Below are 19,147 nucleotides of genomic sequence, written 5' to 3'. Positions count from 1 at the left end.
ACTGAAGTTTCCCCCAAATCAGTTGCTGGTTAAAGCATTAACTGCAAACAAAGATCTGTACCTTGAATGTCAAAGATTTTACACTTTTCTAAATCCCTTCTTTATTAAAAAATGTCCACACGGTTAATAGTTGATACTTGCTTTAGGCCAACCTTCTCTTTGTACAACACTGGGAAAGTAGAACCCAGTATCTAAAAGTTCGCCTTATGCACACAGCTTTTCCAAAGACGTCTTGAGAAGTCTTGAGAGCTGTAGGAGTTCAGTGTTATTCTGTGTTCCCTTTTAACTCTTAAATTAATGCTCCTGTGTGTTAAATTTGGGGCATTGTTTAGTAAAACTCTAACAGCTTGAATGTGGTAAGTTGGCAAAGTTTTCTTTACCCCCCCAGTCTTGACTATATTTTGAACTATTTAGTACTTGTGTGCTTTGTTTTGAAGAGAATATAAATATACATACCTTATACATTTTTTCCCTGTTAGAATTATACCTGTTGGTTATAGTTTTTCTTAAATTACAGGGTATGACCGTCGCCTTTTAATAACAACACAAATCAGTACTCAGTGTTCATAGTGGTCAGAAAATGCCTAAACTCAGCATTAGCAGTCCTGGCTTTGTAGTATTAATAGAATGTGTTTGAGACCTGTTCTTTATTGTAGCACCAAGTTAGATCTCCACAGATACAGGAAACTGCTAGAGAAAGGCTTTGTAGTTGTTAATAGGTACTTTGAGCAAAGAAGTGGGAGGAAAACAGACTGACATTTTGATGTTACTTTTTCATCCCCCTCCACCCCCGCACCCCTACCCCAACAGCAAGTTGAAGTAGACTGCCAACAGTGTATGCTCGAAATCCTGGATACAGCGGGAACGGTAAGGATGTTTTCTCTTTTTGTGATCGATTTTAATTTGTGAATAGGTTTTTGTCACCTGAACGATTCCTCTGAGTAAAAGCATTTTTTCTGATTAAGAACTTGGTCTCTATGTGTAGGGCTTCTTAAATTTTCTTATGCGGTGCGGGTGGCACTATCTATGATGTACTTAATGCTCACATATCAGTGTTAGATGTTGAGCTCATCTGCAGAATCTGTGTGTTGAATTTCTTTTCCCTGTATTGAGGTAAAAATTGTGCTATTACTGCTTTCTAAGAAAAGAAAAAAAAGGCATTTTAAATTCAGATCACGGTCATTCATTTTTTTAAAAATTGGTTTAGTAGCACTTTTAACATCTCAAGGTTTATTAGCATTTTAACATCTCTGGTGACAGATACGTATTTCTGACCAAAGTCTTTAGGATTATTTTGAGCCTAATTTTTCACATCCGTAAATGAGTATAATGACGTTAGTACATTATAGGGTGCTTGTAATGATCAAATGCAATAGTGATTATAAATCACTTGGCACAAAATGCCTTTTATATGGTTTGAGTTCTCTGTATTTGCTTTTATTTTCATTGTCTTCATTTGTCACCTTTTTTATTTTTTATTTTTTAATTTTATTTTATTTTTTTTTCTTTTTAGGGGCTAACCTGTGGTATATGGAAGTTCCTAGGCCAGTGTCATATCAGAGCTACAAGTGCAGCCTATACCACAGCCACAGCAGTGCCAGATCTGAGCCGCATCTGAGACCTATGCTGCAGCTTGTGGTAACGCTGGACTCTTCACCCACTGAGTGAGGCCGGGGATAGAACCCACATCCTCATGGATACTAGTTGGGCTCATTACCGCTGAGCTACAGAGGGAACTCCATGTATCATGTCTTGTGTTTCCTTCATGAAAACACATAATTAAAAATTCAGTAGCTTACGTATGATTATTCTGATTTAAATTGTTTCAGTATACATTCAAGAAGTTATATTTATATAATTGCATATTTTTTATTATAGGAGCAATTTACAGCGATGCGAGATTTGTATATGAAGAATGGCCAAGGGTTTGCACTAGTATATTCTATTACAGCTCAGTCCACGTTTAATGACTTACAGGACCTGAGGGAACAGATTTTACGGGTTAAGGACACAGAAGATGTAAGTTTTTCTCTCATGTATAGCACACCGCTGTCTCTCCGTGGCCAAATAAAAAATGTCCTTTGTCTATCAGCAGAAGATTTGGAGGGTATCTTCCATGTGCCTAAAAGAGTCCTTGTGACCAAAAGCAGTTTTAAGCTTTCTAAATTTACCTGCAGATTATATGCTGAGATGGTTGGAAAAGGAGGACATGTGTATAAAGTTCTTTCTCTCCTCACCACTCACATGGTGCTATGGGGGTCACAGGTGCAGTAGAGAAGGAGGCATCCCAGAGCACGTGGTAGAGGCGGGACGCAGGTTGGGCTCAGAAAGGTGGTAGTTATGTCAGAAGAGCACGGTATGTCCTTGGTTCTAAAATTCTGTTGATACAGTTTTTGCTCAAAGTTTTTTATCCTTTGAGTTATGATAAAGATTTTAATGAACTGGGTTTTTATATTTTTTAATTTTATTTTAGTTGTAGAATTCCTTTTTTTTTTGTCTTTTCTAGGGCTGCTCCTGTGGCATATGGCATATGGAGGTTCCCAGGCTAGGAGTCTAATCAGAGCTTTGTCCACCGGCCTACGCCAGAGCCACAGCAACTCGGGATTTGAGCCGCGTCTGCAACCTACACCACAGCTCATGACAACGCCAGGTCCTTGACCCACTGAGTGAGGCCAGGGATCAAACCCGCAACCTCATGATTCCTAGTCGGATTCGTTAACCACTGCGACACGACGGGAACTCCTAGAATTCCTTTTTTAATGTTATTTTTTAATGGTAAAACATGCTGTTTTAGAATTCCTGTCTTTTTGAACAATAGCATTGTTGTGCCTTTTTGCAAAGATGACATGTATGTTTTACATGTTTGTCTCAGTTTTGTCTCTAGAGATTTCCTTTTCAAAAGTTGTATAAATTAGAATATAAAATTTCATTCGTACCTTTCTGTTTTTGTGTGTTCTTTCTCATTATTAATGGGAACATATGCACCTGCTCAGGACCTTAGCTGTGCGGAATTTGTAGGCGGGAAGGATTTGCACCATATGACTCATGCCCAACCGTAAACCTAATGAATAGTTCTCTTTCTTCCCGTGACTGATTCATCCAAGAGAGTTCTCTTTTCATAGGCAATTACATGCAAATCACTGAACCTCTGGTAATGTTCATCTCTTTATCCCATGAAATCAACTAAAGAAGACTGAGTTCTAGATGAAGACATAGCTGCTCAATGGCTTTATTTTTATTCTTGCTCTTTTTGAATCTCTCACCTAAGCTGGTCTTCAGATCTAGGCATCAGTTACAGGAGTAAAACGTACTACTGCATCAGTCTTGCCACTGCTTTTGGCAGTCATTGGTCCCGTGAGATGAGGCGCTTACTTAAAACACAGGGCAGTGTGTACGTTCTTCTCTGTATTGCAGGTGCTTCCCCTTTCCTTCAGATTTTTCTAGTTGGAATTCAGCTATTAGCATTATTCACATGAGAATTTTGGGATTATATTCGTAAAATAATTTAGCAGATCAGTGTTATGGGATCACTTCTGTATTTTTTTCTGTCTCTTCCCCCTCCATCTTCTCCCCAACACACATACATAACATTTTTTTTTAAGCACTTGCATAGTCCTAACTAACCCATTTCAGTTGGTGGCAGGTATTTGCTTACTTATAAGAGGCTGAGTAACTAGTATGTTAGTGTTCATTATGTGTTTTTTTCTTCCCACAGGTTCCAATGATTTTGGTTGGCAATAAATGTGACCTGGAAGATGAGCGAGTAGTTGGCAAAGAACAGGGTCAGAATTTAGCAAGACAGTGGTGTAACTGTGCCTTTTTAGAATCTTCTGCAAAGTCAAAGATCAACGTTAATGAGGTAACCTACAGCTGCTAGGCAGCACAAATAAGTGCCTTTTTTGTTTCCTTTTTGTTTCCCAAAACGTTTTTTTAAAAGAAAAAATGGTCTTCTTTTAAGCAGTCTTTATCAGTTTATGGAAAACACCAAGTAATTCCTAGAAACCGTATTCCTTCTCTTGCATAAAATCATGTTGATGGCTCTGATGAGGACACTTATATGTACCTTATTGGCAAAGAGGAAGTTTAAGTTAAAGAATATGTTTAAAGTCCTGCTGAGCCTCCACATGATACACCAGAAAGTGGTGTGTGAAGAGTGTTGCATCACCCTTGTATTCTAATAATTACCTATGCAGATATGTATGAATAGATTGTGAAGTCAAGTGGAGACGACCAAAACCAAAGTAGTTACTGTCGTGAACTTACGTTGTACAGAAAGATATCACAGAATTTGTTGTTCTGAGTTCTGCTTCCCTTTGGTGCATTACTCAAAGGGAAGAAGCTGTGTGGATGGATACAGAACTGAAATTCTCTCAGTTTTTTAGGCCTCATACCACAGGTGCACGTGGCTTTTTTTTTTTTTTTTTTTTTGGTCTGTGACTTAACCACTGCACTATCTTGAGAACAGGAATACTTACAGTAAGTACGCATGCCTGCCTGGATGTAAAGGGCCAGTAGTTTCCTGGATCCCTAAAAGAGTAGTGCAGTCCCCAGCTGCCACCACCACACCCAAGCAGAAACTTCAGAGCTTACCATTGCTTTTATTAATGTTAACAAAGGCCTTTTCAAAACAAAAAACAGGAGTTCCCGTTGTGGCTAAGTGGTAACAAACCCGACTAGTATCCATGAGGACACGGGTTTAATCCCTAGCTCTAGTCAGTGAGTTAAGAATCCGGCGTTGCCATGACCTGCAGTATAGGTCGAAGACACGACTCAGACCCGATGTTGATGTGGCTGTGGTGTATGTAGGCTGGCAGTTGCAGCCCTGATTTGACCCCTAGCCTGGGAACCTCCATATGCTGCAGGTATGTCCCTTCAAAAAGACCAAAAAAAGAGTTCCCATCGTGGCTCAGCAGAAACGAATCTAACATCCATGAGGACACAGGTTTGATCCCTGGCTTTGTTCAGTGGATTAAGGATCCCGTGTTGCTGTGAGCTGTGGTGTAGGTCGCAGATGAGGCTTGGATCTGATGTTGCTGTGGCTGTGGTGCAGGCCAGCAGCTGCAGCTCTGATTTGACCCCTAGCCTGGGAACCTCCATATGCTGTAGATGCAGCCCTAAAAACAAACAAACAACAACAACAACAACAAAAAACTGAGAAGGCTTCTTGCTTTTCCCAGTAATGCAAAAGTCTTCATTTACCAGTAAAGCATGCCATTTGTAGCATCACAGGTAACCAGTCAGAATTAGCACACTTCCAACATAGGTAAGAGTTAAGAGTGAGTTAGGGTAGCAGAATCCGGTGTTTTTTTGCTTTCTGTTCCTCTCTGGCCTTTGGTTTTCTGGGTCACTTTTCGTTGACTGATATTATGATTTTAGACTATTATTATCTGACTTTTTACTTTTTTATTTATGTATTTTTTTATGGCCACACCCACAGCATATAGAAGTTCCCAGGCCAGGAATTGAACCTGCATCACTGCAGCAACCCAATCTGCTACAGTGACAATGCTGGATCCTTAACTGCTGTGCCACAGGACAACTCTAAAACACAGTTATTGCTAATTCACTGTGAAGTAAATGAAAAGAAGTATGAAATGCTTCCAGTTTCACCTTTCTCTGTTGTGGAATTATAATTTCATAGATTTTTTTTTCCACAGATGTTATTTTGAAAAACATGGCCAATCATAAATTTTCAATTTTGGGTATAATCTTACTCTACCTATTCCAAACCAAAAAAAAAAGAGAGAGAGAGAGAGCATGGTAACTTTGAGGTAAAGTCACATTAGGATTGATGAGTGGGCTTGGCTAGTAGTGCACAGTCACCATCTGCAGGGATCTATTCCTGCCGTCCTTGCAGTCACCCTCACTTGTATCCGTCCTCCAAGTTCACAGGGCTCAGCTAGAGCTCAGCTGGGCCAAGGTCCAGTGAGCACAAGGAACAGGAGGTTTCTTACCTTTACCATCATGCGTTTGTGGGCACTTAGATGCTGCTCAGCCTCCCTTTGGGTTTTGGCTTCCAATGCATCAGAGCTACTTTTTCACAATAGCCTTGTTAAAATCAACCTTTGACATGAAGATTTATAAAATGAAAATAGAAAAATACAGCAAAATGAAATACTTTAGCTTTTTGTTTGTTTGTTTTTTGTCTTTTTGCCATTTCTTGGGCCACTCCCTCGGCATATGGAGGTTTCCAGGCTAGGGGTCTAATCGGAGCTGTAGCCACCGGCCTACACCAGAGCCACAGCAACGCCAGATCCTTAACCCACTGAGCAAGGCCAGGGATCGAACCCGCAACCTCATGGTTCCTAGTCGGATTTGTTAACCACTGCGCCACGACGGGAACTCCAATACTTTAGTTTTTTAAGGATCTCTATTCTTTTGGAAAACATAATAAACATTATGCTAGAAATTCTTGAGAGTATAATCATTTGTTTCTCTTAATTTCTCTTTATATCACCTAATAATCCAACTATAGAGTTTGGGGGATAGTTGATAGTTCCTCAGACAGCTAATGCCTCAAAAATACATGAATGATTCCTGAGTGACTGAAGACAGAGGGTTACTTTCACATGGTTCAACTCTTGGACTCAAGTTTGAAATCCTACAGGGATATCCTGCTTAACTAAATTTCCCTCTAATTCTCTACTATCTTTCTAACCATCTATCTAGTAAAATTATACTACATATTAAATATGTAATGTAAATTTTTTAAAAATTCTTGTCAACACCATTTTTGCTGTGTTCTGAAAGTAGTACATAGCTGTGTTAGAATCACATTAGTCTTAATCAAGAATTGATTGTTCGTTGCTGATGCTGGAATAGTAATTAGAATCAAAACATCCCCATTGAGGAATGACAGAGATTGAGAAATTATTCTGTGTTCCCTTAAGATTTTTCTGTAGTTCAGAGAGATGAGGAAGAACCTAGGCTGAGGACTTTCAGCCTGTCTAACCAAATAACTCTGGTTCGAACTTGCCCTCATCACTGAACCAGATGCAGCTGTGAGGTAGGCACTGTTTGCCAAAGAGATCTTTGAGGGTAATACCACAGGACCAATTACCATTTTGTGTAGTACCAGAAACCCAAACTGGCTAGCATGAAGAAATGTTTTGATTAATTTACAATTTTAGTTTATCCTTTTGTCATTTTTCATTTTCTAGTTTATACATTGAGGGTAGGGAACTAATGAGATTTTGCTTGTGGCTCATGCATATTAAGTTCTTAAAGGGCTTTGGAGTAGTGAAACAAAAACTACCAACTCGTTCATAAATTCTTTGTTTCTGGCTTTCATAGAATTAAGAGAATAGAGTTAAATGGTTTGAAAAAGATGGGAGTGGGAGGGATGGACCAGAAAAAAGAATATAAATGAATCACTTTTATAGCTTTGGGATAAATCATTTGGTAGTGATTCCCTTACCCAGCAATTCATTTAGGTTTGTCATCTTAGGACCATTATTTTTTTAAGTTTACTTTAGTTGCTATACAATATTATAAATGATCCATGTATAGTTATTATAAAGAGAATGCTCCATTTATAGTTATTATAAAATGTTGGCTATATTCTCCTTGGTGTACAATATATCCTCATAGCTTATTTTCTTCCTAATAGTTTGTACCTCCTAACTGTCCCCTCACTGTCCCCCACTGGTAACCACTATATCTGTGAATCTGCTTCTTTTTTGTTGCATTCAATAGTTTATTACATTTTTAGATTCCACATGTAACTGATAATATTTATTTTCTCAGGCTTATTTCACTTAGCATAATGCCAAGTCCATCCATGTTGCTGCAGATGGCAAAATTTCGTTTTTTTATGGCCATGTGGTATTCCATTGTATATATACATCACACCTTCTTTTGTCTGTTCATCTGTTGGTGGACACTTAGATTGCTTCCATGTCTTGGCAGTTACAAATAATGCTGCCGTGAACATTAGGGTGCATGTATATTTTCGAATCAGTGGGTTTTGGGGGTTTTTTGGGGGGAGGGGACATACCCAGGAGTGGAATTGCTGGGTTATATGTAGTTGTCTTTTTAGTGTTTTTGAGAAACCTGCATACTGTTTTCCAGGGTGGCTGCACCAACTTACATTCCCACCAACAATGCGTGAGGGTTCCCCGTTCTCCACATCCTCCCCAGTATCTGTTATTTGTGCTCTTGTTGATGATGGCCGTTCTGACAGGTGTGAGGTCATATCTCATGGTGGTTTTGATTTGCATTTCTCTGATGACTAGTGATGTTTAGCATCTTTTTATGTGCCTATTGGCCATCTGCATTTCCTCTTTGGAAAAATGTCTCTTCGGTTCTTCTGTCCATTTTTAAAATCAGGTTGTTGGTTTGTTTTTTTTTTTTTTTTGATGTTGAGTTGTGTGAGCTATTTATATATATGTTGGATATTAATCTCTTATCAGTTTAGGATCTTTTTTTAAAAAAAAAGTAGAGAAGTGTTCTGTTTTGTTTTGGTTTTGGTTGGGTTTTTTTGTTGGTTTTTTTTTTTTTTTTTTTTTTTTTTTTTTGGTTTGGTTGTTTGTTTGGTCATGCCTGCAGCATGCAGAAATTCCCGGGCCAAGGATGGAACCCGCACCACAGCAGTGACAGTGCTGGATCCCTAACCTGCTGCTCTGCCAGGGAACTCCCTGAAGTTGTTTTATCTGAGTACCATCTTAAAGAAGTGTAGACCAATAATTTTTAAAATATGCTACTTTTAAAACTTTCTTCAAAGGTATGAAAACAACAAAGAGGATTTCTTTTTACCCTCCACCCAGATTTACCATCTGTTAACATTGGTCACATATGTTTGCATATCACTCTTTTATTCCCAGATATATATGTCACTGAGTGTACCCTTAGATCAAAGATATCCTCATGGAGTTCCTGCTGTGTCGTAATGGGATCGGCAGTGTCTCTGGAGCGCTGGGACGCAGGTTCCATCCCTGGCTCAGCACAGTGGGTTAAGGATCTGGCCTTGCTATAGTGCAGTGTAGGCTGCACATGTGGCTCGAATCTGATCCCTGGCTCAGGAACTCCACATGTCTCAGAGTGGCCCAAAAAGAAAGAAAAAAAAGATATTCTCTTAGACAACCACAACATCATTGTTAAAATCTAGAACGTTGACATTGACGCAGTCCATGTTCAGTGCATATTCACATTTTGTCTGTAATGCCCTTAAAAAGCTAGGACGTTTCAATACACTTCCCCAAAGCACTGTTTATTACAGATGGGTAATAGTAGGGAGCATCTGTGATATGTGTTTCTGCTCCAAGTCATTAGTAAATGAGTGTTTGCTTTTCATATCAAAAAACCAAATTTAGTTCATCTGTTTCATGTTGCAACATTTCGGCATACTTTGTACCATGAAACATATCAGAATTAAAATAATCTGCTTCTGTGAAATAAGTGATACTGTATTTTTATTCTTGACATCTTGTATTTTTCATCCAAAATGAATCTAAAAGATTTATTAACAGATAACAGTTCAAACCAGGGATCGTAAACTTTCTGTTTGTCACTTTAACCAAAATTAACATCACAATAATCATATGCTTTTACATGTTATACCTTGAAAGGAACACAGTATCTCTTTTGTCCTCTTCCAGCCAAAAATGTGTAACATGAATCTGGAAACATCAGACTAACCCAGACTGAAGGAAATTCTGTAAAGTTACTAGCGATTATTTTTCAGGAACAACATCATGAAAGACAAGGATTGAGGAACTAGTGTTGATTTTAAAAGATTAAAGTAACTTGGAAGTTAAATGTACTTTGTGATCCGGGGTAGATCCTTTTCAGGGAAGATGACTCTAAAGGGCATTGTTGAGATAGCTGACAAAATTGGAATTTGCATTGTAGATGATACGGAGTAAGGCAACAGCACTTAAATGTTTTAGTGTGATAACTGTGATGTGGTTATGTAAAAGAATTATCCTTGTTCTTAGGAAACATACACTCAACTATTAAAGGACCTCTGATATGCAGACTACTCACAAATGGTTTAGAAAATGAGAGAGGAGTTCCTGTCGTGGCTCAGCAGTTAGCAAACCTGACTAGCTATCCATGAGGACTCGGGTTCAATCCCTGGCCTTGCTCAATGGGTTAAGGATCCAGCGTTGCTGTGAGCTGTGGTGTAGGTCACAGACGTGGCTTGGATCCCTCATTCCTGTGGCTCTGGTGTAGGCCGGAGGCTACAGTTCCAGTTGGACCCCTGGCCTAGGAACCTCCTTATGCCGTGGATACAGCCCAAAAAGACAAAAAAAAAAAAGAGAGAGAGAGAGAAAAAAAGAAAATAAGAGAGAGTGTGGGACGGGGAGGGAAAAGATAAAGTACGGTTGGCAAGATGTTAGTAATTAGTGAATATGGGTGACAAATATACATCAGTTCTTGGTCCTATTCTTGCAGCTTTTCTGTAAGTTTAAAGTTTTTTAAAAAATAAAGCCAGTATGAAGATTTCAGCTGAGCACAGTTTTAGGTCTTGAGGCATAGCAGATTCCATAAAGAAAGTAACTTCACTACTTTTATTTTTTCACTACCAATTCTTTTGCTCAGTTTGTTATTCAATATCTAAGAGCAAGCATGTTTCCCGCATCATAAACAGGTGAGTCCTGCTTCGTCCTGACTGAAAATCAGCCTGGGCTTCTAAGAAATCTACTGTTAAAGGGGCAGAACACAGATCCAAGAGCAGAATAATATTTAACAGAACCAAGATCATTTTGTGGAAGAGTCTCAAATGTTGCTTCAATGAGTACTTTTTTCTTATATTTATTTAGATATTTTATGACCTGGTCAGACAGATAAATAGGAAAACACCAGTGGAAAAGAAGAAGCCCAAAAAGAAATCATGTCTGCTGCTTTAGACCTGCAGTAAGCAGCAGCTCTGAGCCAGGTAAGATTCTAAAAGCAGAGGAGATGCCTTTCTTATCCTCTTATTTTGGGCTTTCCCCAACATTATCCACGTCCCATTTCACCTATTAGGGTAATTCCCAGGCTCCTGTAATTTGTGACTGTGTTTTATGTTACAAATGTCAGTATGTTCATCTGTTGGATACTTTGTCCCTTCCCCCCATGAGTCTAAGCTGTCTGAGGGAAATCAAGGATCACATCTGTTTTGCTCACCAGCATGTCCCCAGGGCCTGGTACAGAGTAGGTGTTCAGAAAGTAGTGGTTGAATGAATAGAAAGTGTTCCAAGGTCACACCCAAGATCATGCTGAATTGAAGCAGAACAGTGGTTCATGTGGAAAGAAAAAAAAAATTGATGAATTATTTCAAAGTGAACACACCTGTATATATTTATAAAAGTCATTCCTCCCCAAATCCCAGCCCTGATTCCTGACACAATAGATTGGTTTTGCCTCTCTTTGAACATGACAGAAACAAAAACATGTAATGTTACTTTATGTCTGTCGTCTTTCACTCAAAAGTGTTTTTGAGAATGATCCTTGTTGCATATAGCAGTAGTTCATTTTTATTGTATGACCGTAATACAGCAGTCTTTAAAACTGAGCAGTAGACTTCTCTCTTCTGCTATTGATGGACGTTTGGGTTCTTTTCAGGAGCAAGGATGGTTCCTGTGCACATTCTTGTGCGTGTGCATGCATTTCTGTTTGGTGTATATACAGGAATGCAGTGGCCAGATTATAAACTATATAGATGGTTAGCTTCCATGGGTACTGCTAAGAAGTTTTTCAAAGTCGTTGTACCAGGTTACACACCTGCCAGCAGTTTATGCGTGCCACATCCTCCCCCCATTTGCTGTTGTCCGTCCTTTCACCTTGAGCCATTCTGCTGGGCGGGTGGTATGTCACTGTAGTTTTAGTAGTCATTTCCTCTCAGGTATGGGTTGACTTTGTTCAAATGCTCCTTCGGTAGGTCTCTAGGTAGTAGTCAACTTTAAGTACCACTTAAGTTTTCATTAAGTGAACCCTTTGGAGAGAAATTAGTGGCAGCATTGAAGCTGCCAATCAAGTGAGAGAGCAGGCCATGTGGGACCATTTGTTTGTTTTTCTTTAATTATATATTTAAATCCCCTAAACAGTTTCTGCTTAGGTTCACCAACTCTATAAACATTACCATAAAAGAATATTCTCATGGAGTGGATTTATGATGTAATTTGATTCTAATTATGGGACTGTTGCTAAACTTAGTCCACTTAGAGGAAAGAAATCCGCTCCCCACATGAGAGTTGGTTGTGCTGACTCTTGTAAGTCTTTGGGGTCCATTTAGCAGATTCCGTCTTCTAGGGCCCCAGGTTAACTAATACGTGCTTCCTTAGAGATAGGACTGAATCTCATCCTTACAGGAAACAGCTGAGTAACTGTACCCCTTTTAAATGAAGGGAAAACAGACAGAAGAAAGAAAGGGACACGGATTGCCTCTGGTAGTCAGACTTAGGAAAAACAGTTTCTGGCCAAATGGTTGCTCAGGTTTTTAGTGAAATCTTGAGCCAGTAGCTATAGCTCATCAGCTCCCTGAAAGGGATTATTATTAAAATTATTGGTATTTTTGTTTCTTTAGGTAAAGGTACAAAGGTAGAAAAAGTGAGAATTTCAGTTCCTTTTCTGAAATAGATTATTTAACTCTATATTTTATAGTTAGTTGACTTGCTCATTCTTAACGATTACGTTCGCTAACCCTCCTCTAATTTCCGGTTCTCGGAAAAATGTGCTTTTGTCTTATGTTTAAAGGAAGAGGTGCCATCTCCTGGCCTATTATGAAAATTCACTCATACACACCCTCCAGTGTACTACTGTGAATTTTACCTTAGAGGAGAGAAGTCTTGACCTAAATCTAGAAATAAGACTTTCGTCCTGGTTGCATAAATTCTCTGACTCTGATATGTAATTCAACTTAGAGTATATTTAATACGTTACCTGAGATCTCTGTGGATATTTGATATTACCAAATAATAGGTTCCTTAGTAATTAGAATACTTTGCAGAGCATTTTGCTGTGGTTATACACTTGAAGTGCCACGTTGGTCCCATTTAAAAAGCACCCAGATATGGGATAAATTTAACGAGCATCTGTAAATGTTTTAGTAAGAGTGTGTGAACCTTAAGGGCAGCTTATCCAGCCTTAGTCATTAGGCAAAATCACATTGAAACACATCAAGCTCTTTCTAATATGCCATACTCTTTAAAACTGAGGGAAGAAATTCGTCTTCAGGAGAGTTCTTTCTTTAACTTAATTCTTTTCTGCTGAACAATAAACCTAACTTTGGGTCATCTGCCCTGGAAAATGGGGACCAGCTTTCTGTATCATCTCGTCTTGTCCTAGCCTTAACTGGAAGGGGCAACCCTAATGTAAACAGTCATAAAATGGTTAAATAAAGAATTTCCGGAGGAGTTCCCGTCGTGGCGCAGTGGTTAACGAATCCGACTAGGAACCATGAGGTTGCAGATTCAATCCCTGCCCTTGCTCAGTGGGTTAACGATCCGGCGTTGCCGTGAGCTGTGGTGTAGGTTGCAGACGCGGCTCGGATCCCGCGTTGCTGTGGCTCTGGCATAGGCCAGTGGCTACAGCTCCGATTCGACCCCTAGCCTGGGAACCTCCATATGCCATGGGAGCGGCCCAAGAAATGGCAAAAAGACAAAAAAAAAAAAAAGAATTTCCCAGGGAGTGCCCTCAGCACTTAATGAACCTGACTAGGATCCTTGAGGATGCGGGTTGGATCCCTGGCCTCACTCAGTGGGTTAAGGATCTGGTGTTGCCGGGAGCTGGGGTGTAGGTCTCGGACATGGCTCGGATCTTGCATTTCTGTGGCTGTGGTGTAGGCCGGTGGCTACAGCTCTCATTGGACCCCTAGCCTGGGAACCTCCATATGCTGCGGAAGCAGCCCTAAAAAGCAAAAAAAAAAAGAAAGAAAAAACTAACAAACAATTTCCCATGGAAAGTTTATGCAGGCAGAAGTTGTTTCCTTATTGGAAACGGAACTTTTATTTAAGATGATAATGGGGTAGAAATTAAATAATCACTGTTTTCCTCTTTATAGACAGGACTCTCAGATATACAGTGAAACACAAAGTAAATGAAACTATTTCTTAGGCATTTTAAAAGGGAGTTTAAAATAGCTGTGTTTCTGTGTCTTTTTAATATAATTTAGTTATCTGGTAATGGTCAACCTAAATCATTGTTTTTTTCTATATTATTGAATCTATGCTTATCTACTATCTTCTGACATCGAGGTTAACTATATATATAAATATATATCTGTGTCTATTCAATATTCTAGATTTACAGGAATGAAGAACTGTTGCCTAATTGGAAAGTGCCAGCATTCCAGACTTCAAAAAATAAATCTGAAGAGGCTTCTTCTGTTTTATATATTATGTGAAGAATTTAGATCTTATATTGGTTTGCACAAGTTCCCTGGAGAAAAAAAAAATTGCTCTGTGTATATCTCTTGGAAAATAAGACAATAGTATTTCTCCTTTGCAATAGCAGTTATAACAGATGTGAAAATAAATATACTTGACTCTAATATGATTATACAAAAGAGCATGGATGCATTTCAAATGTTAGATATTGCTACTATAATCAGATGATTTCATATTGACCTTTTTATCATGTTTCCTCCCTGTCAAGCACTAAAAAGTTGAACCATTATACTTTATATCTGTAATGATATAGATTATGAAAATTTCCCCTCAAACTCATTGCAGCAGATAACTTTTTTGAGTCATTGACTTCATTTTATATTTAAAAAATTATGAAATATCATTCTGTCATTATATTCTAATTAAAATTGTTTGTGCATAATGCTTTGGAAAAATGGGTCTTTTATAGGAAAAAACTGGGATAACTGATTTCTATGGCTTTCAAAGCTAAAATATATAATATACTAAACCAACTCTAATATTGCTTCTTGTGTTTTACTGTCAGATTAAATTACAGCTTTTATGGATGATTAAATTTTAGTACATTTTCATTTGGTTTGTGTGTTTTTGTTATTGTTTATAGATTTAAGGCCTTTATTTTATAATGATCACATCATTTTAAATGCAGGCCGTAGCTCCTTTCTGGTTGGTCCCTACAGAACACTTGGCTTTAAATCCCGAAGTAAATGGTGATCTCTCTATGAACAGACCTCGCACTTTCTGTTCTAGATATATTTATTCCTATTATACAGTAAAGTACATGAGACTACATTCAGTAGTTTTGTATATTCTCTCTTGATCTTAAAGATTGTATCTTATTGAATAAAATATCCCACTGTGTATTATTTTTATATGTAAAAGATAAGTTTAATACTGTATCAGGGTTTAACTTTTACTATTTCAAATCTTCCGCAGCTTGTAATTTCATCAAGGGAATCCTTTTGCCATTGTTAATTTGTTGAGTGTAAGTCCACCAATGAAATGTTATGTAAAAATTTTCAAATTTGCTTTATAATAGATTGAAGAATCTGAAAGAAGTGGATGAAAGTGAAAAAGCATACAAAGGATGTGTCAGTTGCTTTTTCTTTGACATATGTGAAGTAGTATAGTGGTAGCCATATGGAAAAGATTGTGAAGTTACGTTTTTAGCTGGCTATTTAGTGGTGCTTTTCTTTTCCTTCCCAGTTTTTTTTTGTTTTTTACAAAAGTGAGGCTTAAGTAGGACATGAAGCTAGGGTGATAGGATTTATGCACGCCCTAGAGGTAGAGCCGAACAGCTTGTTAGCCATTTAAGTGCTGGAGAGGGAAAGAAACAAGTTTAGGAAACCCTGTGCCTTGTCCCTGAATGTTAAGGAGGAGACCCGTCCTAGAGGGTCCAAAGCATTGCTCAGGGATCTAGATGCTGTCTTGTTGCAACTAGGTGTGAAGTAGCGTTCATGCCTTGCTGAGATTCCAGGAGTGCGGTCAGCCCCACCAGGTACTGAACTGAAATTTAAAGATGAGATTTCCAAGGTTAGCTCTGACCAACCTGAGAAAATGTAAAAATACTATAAAAAAGGTATATAGAAATTGTATTCTTCTAAGTTTCTAATCAACGTAGTTACCTAATAACTTCTACTGATCCAGTAATACATATGTCTGGGACTAGGGGCCAAAAAAATCTCATAAATGCAATAAATTAAAAAAAAATGAAGCATTAGGGCCAGACCGTCCAGGTCAGGGTGGCATATTTTAAGGTCCTCTAAAGTTATTCTGCTTTAAAACTCACCTCTCAAGCATTCCTTTGGATTTAAAGATCATAGGTAAGGTAAACATCTCATAAACTAGTAGACGTTTCTAAATATTACCTGTTACATAATTGTATAGTTATTTGCCAGAGTTAAGTAGGAATTATTTTAAATAAGAATAACTCCAGGTTACAATCTGCTTGACTAGTAGCATAAACTCAGTGTTCTCTGTTTTAGAACAGGGTAGGAAAAGATGGCAGGTATTGGATTTCTTTGTTACATTGTGTACAGTCCACTTGGGATCAAGTGAAACTGTGAAGAAACATGCCCTTGTGGCCCACTGTCGTATGACGAGCAGGACCAGCCGAAATCAGAGATACGCGTCACTGTCGCAAAGAAGGCTGCCATTGCTGAGCAAGGTGGAGAGACATCCTGTTGGTGAGATGGGTGGGCCTCTTACAGGGTGAGCCCCTCCCTGCGTGAAGTCCTTCCTCTCAGTCCCAGAGGGGAGGAAAATAAGATGTGTCTTTAGAGCAGAAAAATCAAAAAGTCCTCAAGGATAGTATGAGAATCTCATGATAAATATTCAAAAACTGAAACCATGCTATTAGTATTTATGGCTATTTGGCATATAATAACTTTGGTTTTATGAGTAATGTATAATTTAAAGGAGGCTCAATGTCACAGTCACTAGTTTGCTTTTTTCCGCTAAAACGCAAACGACTTTAATGGCTGAGTAATGTCCCCAAACCGTCTCTAAGAACCGAACAGGAAGCGCATAATCTATCAGTCTCCCCTCCACCAGAGGGAGCTTCAGCATCAGTTAACGCTTCCCGGAGCATTGAGTTACAAGTGTGTATGCGAGCCTTCTCTGCTGTAAACACTGCATGCCTCGCAAAGAGGCGTCAGGGCCTCCTCGCAAGAGTTTGTGGTTTAATTGGGCAGGGAAGATATGAGAAGCTCATCAAAGACAAGAATAATACTGAACCGTGGCCACAGGGTAAGTTCCCTTAGGAGAGGTAGAGAGGGGTGGATAGCGGCCTGTCATTCTCTTCCCCTCCAGCTGGGAACGGATCTCTGTTAGGCGCCTGGATCTGCCATCTAACTGGCCGCCTTTGCCCCTCAGCGAGGCAGCCTGAAGCGTTGCAGTCCCACGACGCTTGGGAAAGTTACTCCTTGGGAAGATACACTGATGTCTCATTATTACGAGCTTTACGAAAACAGGTTACTTGGTCTGGAGCTATTTTTCTTCACTTCCGAACTTTCCACATTTTCTAGACCTGCCCAATTTCATATATTTTGCCTCATCATCTGTGTAGGTACACATGTATTTGTCAGTTCATGTATCCGATTTTTGTTTTCAAGACTGAGGGGCAGCATTTCTTTCGCAAACCATCACAGTAGAATGTCAGAGGACCCAAACAAAATCCACCCGTTCACACGTGTTGTGAAACCAAAGGGAAGAAATTGTCAGGTGTTTGGAGGAGAAGAATAAGTTGTAAAGTAACCTTTTGTTTTATTTGGGTCTTGTACTTACTTAAGGTGCTACTTAAATGTGCGTTGAAATAGCCCCCCCTTGACTCAGCTCCAAACTGAAAAGGGCAGAGTAGCTTGGGTTGCTGGTCCAGGATCCGGAAAGGGCCCATCTTGCGGGGAAAGAAATGAATGTGAGCTTTTGAGGCAGTCTGACCACCCAGGTTTTAGCATTTCTAGTCCCCCCAAACTGTAGAAAATGCAAGTTATTCTTGAAAATGTAGTATAGACATTGCATTGAACATGGGTTTTTCTTACAACTTCATCTCGGGTTTGTTGAATGTGCAGTCCCTTTGTTTAATGCCGTATCTTGCTTAAATATTCTTGTTGGGAACAGCTGGAGACTTTGAACTGGGTACCTGGTTCTGTTTTCTGGGAAGGCAGCATGGATTCTGTTGAAAGCAAGAGCTTTAAAAGTGAATTGGGGCGGGGGGGGTGCAAGTTCTTTGGCTTGTTAAGCTTCCTGTGGTTCTGGGCCCAAGGTGTGACATATATTTCCTGCTATTCGCTTCTCTTAAGAAGCATGGGTTTGGCTGTTCCTTTTGAGGAAAACTCTTAATAAACCTTCTTCCCATTTTAAGCAGTGATGTGACTCTTATTTTGAGCTGTTGTTTTCAGTGCATTTTGAAAATCAACAAGACACAAGGTCTTGTGCCTGCTTTTAACTGTGTAAAAGTTCTTGTAGAGCTTCCAAAGCAAAACAAGGCACGATCCTTATAGACCTGTCAGCAAATACTTACTGTGCCTCTTACTGTATGCTGGGTGCCGATCTGCATGTTGAGGATACATCAGGGGATATAATAATACAAGCCAAAATCGCTTCCCTCACAGAGTTTCTGGCAGGTGTGTGTGTGTGTGTGTGTGTGTGTGTGTGTGTGTGTGTGTGTGTGAAGAGCACTATGGAGAAGAGTTGAGCAGGGTAACGGGGCAGGAGAGCTGGGCAGAAGGACTGGTGGGAGTGACCCAGAGGTTTAGGTTCTCACTGAAATTGCTCCTTGCATGATACTTGAAATTGTAGCTCATAATACACCTGCCCAGGGGAATGAATGGCTTCCTGCAGTAGGAAGGGTCTGTATATGCCACAAGGTGGGCATGTGCCTGGCACGTTGGAGGATCAGCCAGGAGGCCAGCGTGACTGGAGCAGAGGAGGCAGGGAGAGAGTGAGATTGGGTGCAGGCAGTTTTCCTGAATTCAGCATTTACTGAGTGGGTTCCCTGGAAGGGATTTCAGCAGAGGCAATGATGTGATCGGACCCAGGCTTCCATCAGGAATACTCTGGGAATTGATTTGAGAACAGCCTAGAGAAGGGCAAGGATGGGAACAGCGAAGCCAGTCAGGAGGCTGAATAACCAAGTGTGGGAGTGGAGCCAACAGGTTTGCCGACACGTGGAGTTGCGAGAGACAGAGTCAAAGATGACTTCAAGAGTGTGGGCTATAATGAAGGTGGTGGAGATGACGGCAGGCGCGGGTTTGGGAGGAGAATAGAGGGGGATCAGGAGCTTGATTTTGAACGTGCTG

At 39.6% G+C, this 19,147-nt stretch overlaps 1 protein-coding gene across 2 annotated transcripts in view; it reads left to right on the top strand.

Moving 5' to 3' along the window:
* Nucleotides 1–18,209, top strand: part of RAP1A (RAP1A, member of RAS oncogene family) — a 71,520-nt gene extending 53,311 nt beyond the window's left edge. For both annotated transcript variants that reach the window (XM_047785013.1, XM_047785012.1), the window contains 5 exons: nucleotides 811–867; nucleotides 1,879–2,019; nucleotides 3,716–3,859; nucleotides 10,764–10,879; nucleotides 14,225–18,209. In XM_047785013.1, coding sequence (XP_047640969.1) covers nucleotides 811–867; nucleotides 1,879–2,019; nucleotides 3,716–3,859; nucleotides 10,764–10,850 — 429 coding nt within the window. In that variant the 3' untranslated portion in view covers nucleotides 10,851–10,879; nucleotides 14,225–18,209. The remainder of the gene's footprint in view (nucleotides 1–810; nucleotides 868–1,878; nucleotides 2,020–3,715; nucleotides 3,860–10,763; nucleotides 10,880–14,224) is intronic.
* The last annotated feature ends 938 nt before the right edge of the window (nucleotides 18,210–19,147 follow it).

The sequence above is a fragment of the Phacochoerus africanus genome, chromosome 6 (assembly GCF_016906955.1).
Source record: "Phacochoerus africanus isolate WHEZ1 chromosome 6, ROS_Pafr_v1, whole genome shotgun sequence".
Taxonomy (NCBI): Eukaryota; Metazoa; Chordata; class Mammalia; order Artiodactyla; family Suidae; genus Phacochoerus; species Phacochoerus africanus.
The sequence above is the reverse complement of the archived record's forward strand: the minus strand, read 5'-3'. Positions and strand labels throughout refer to the sequence as shown.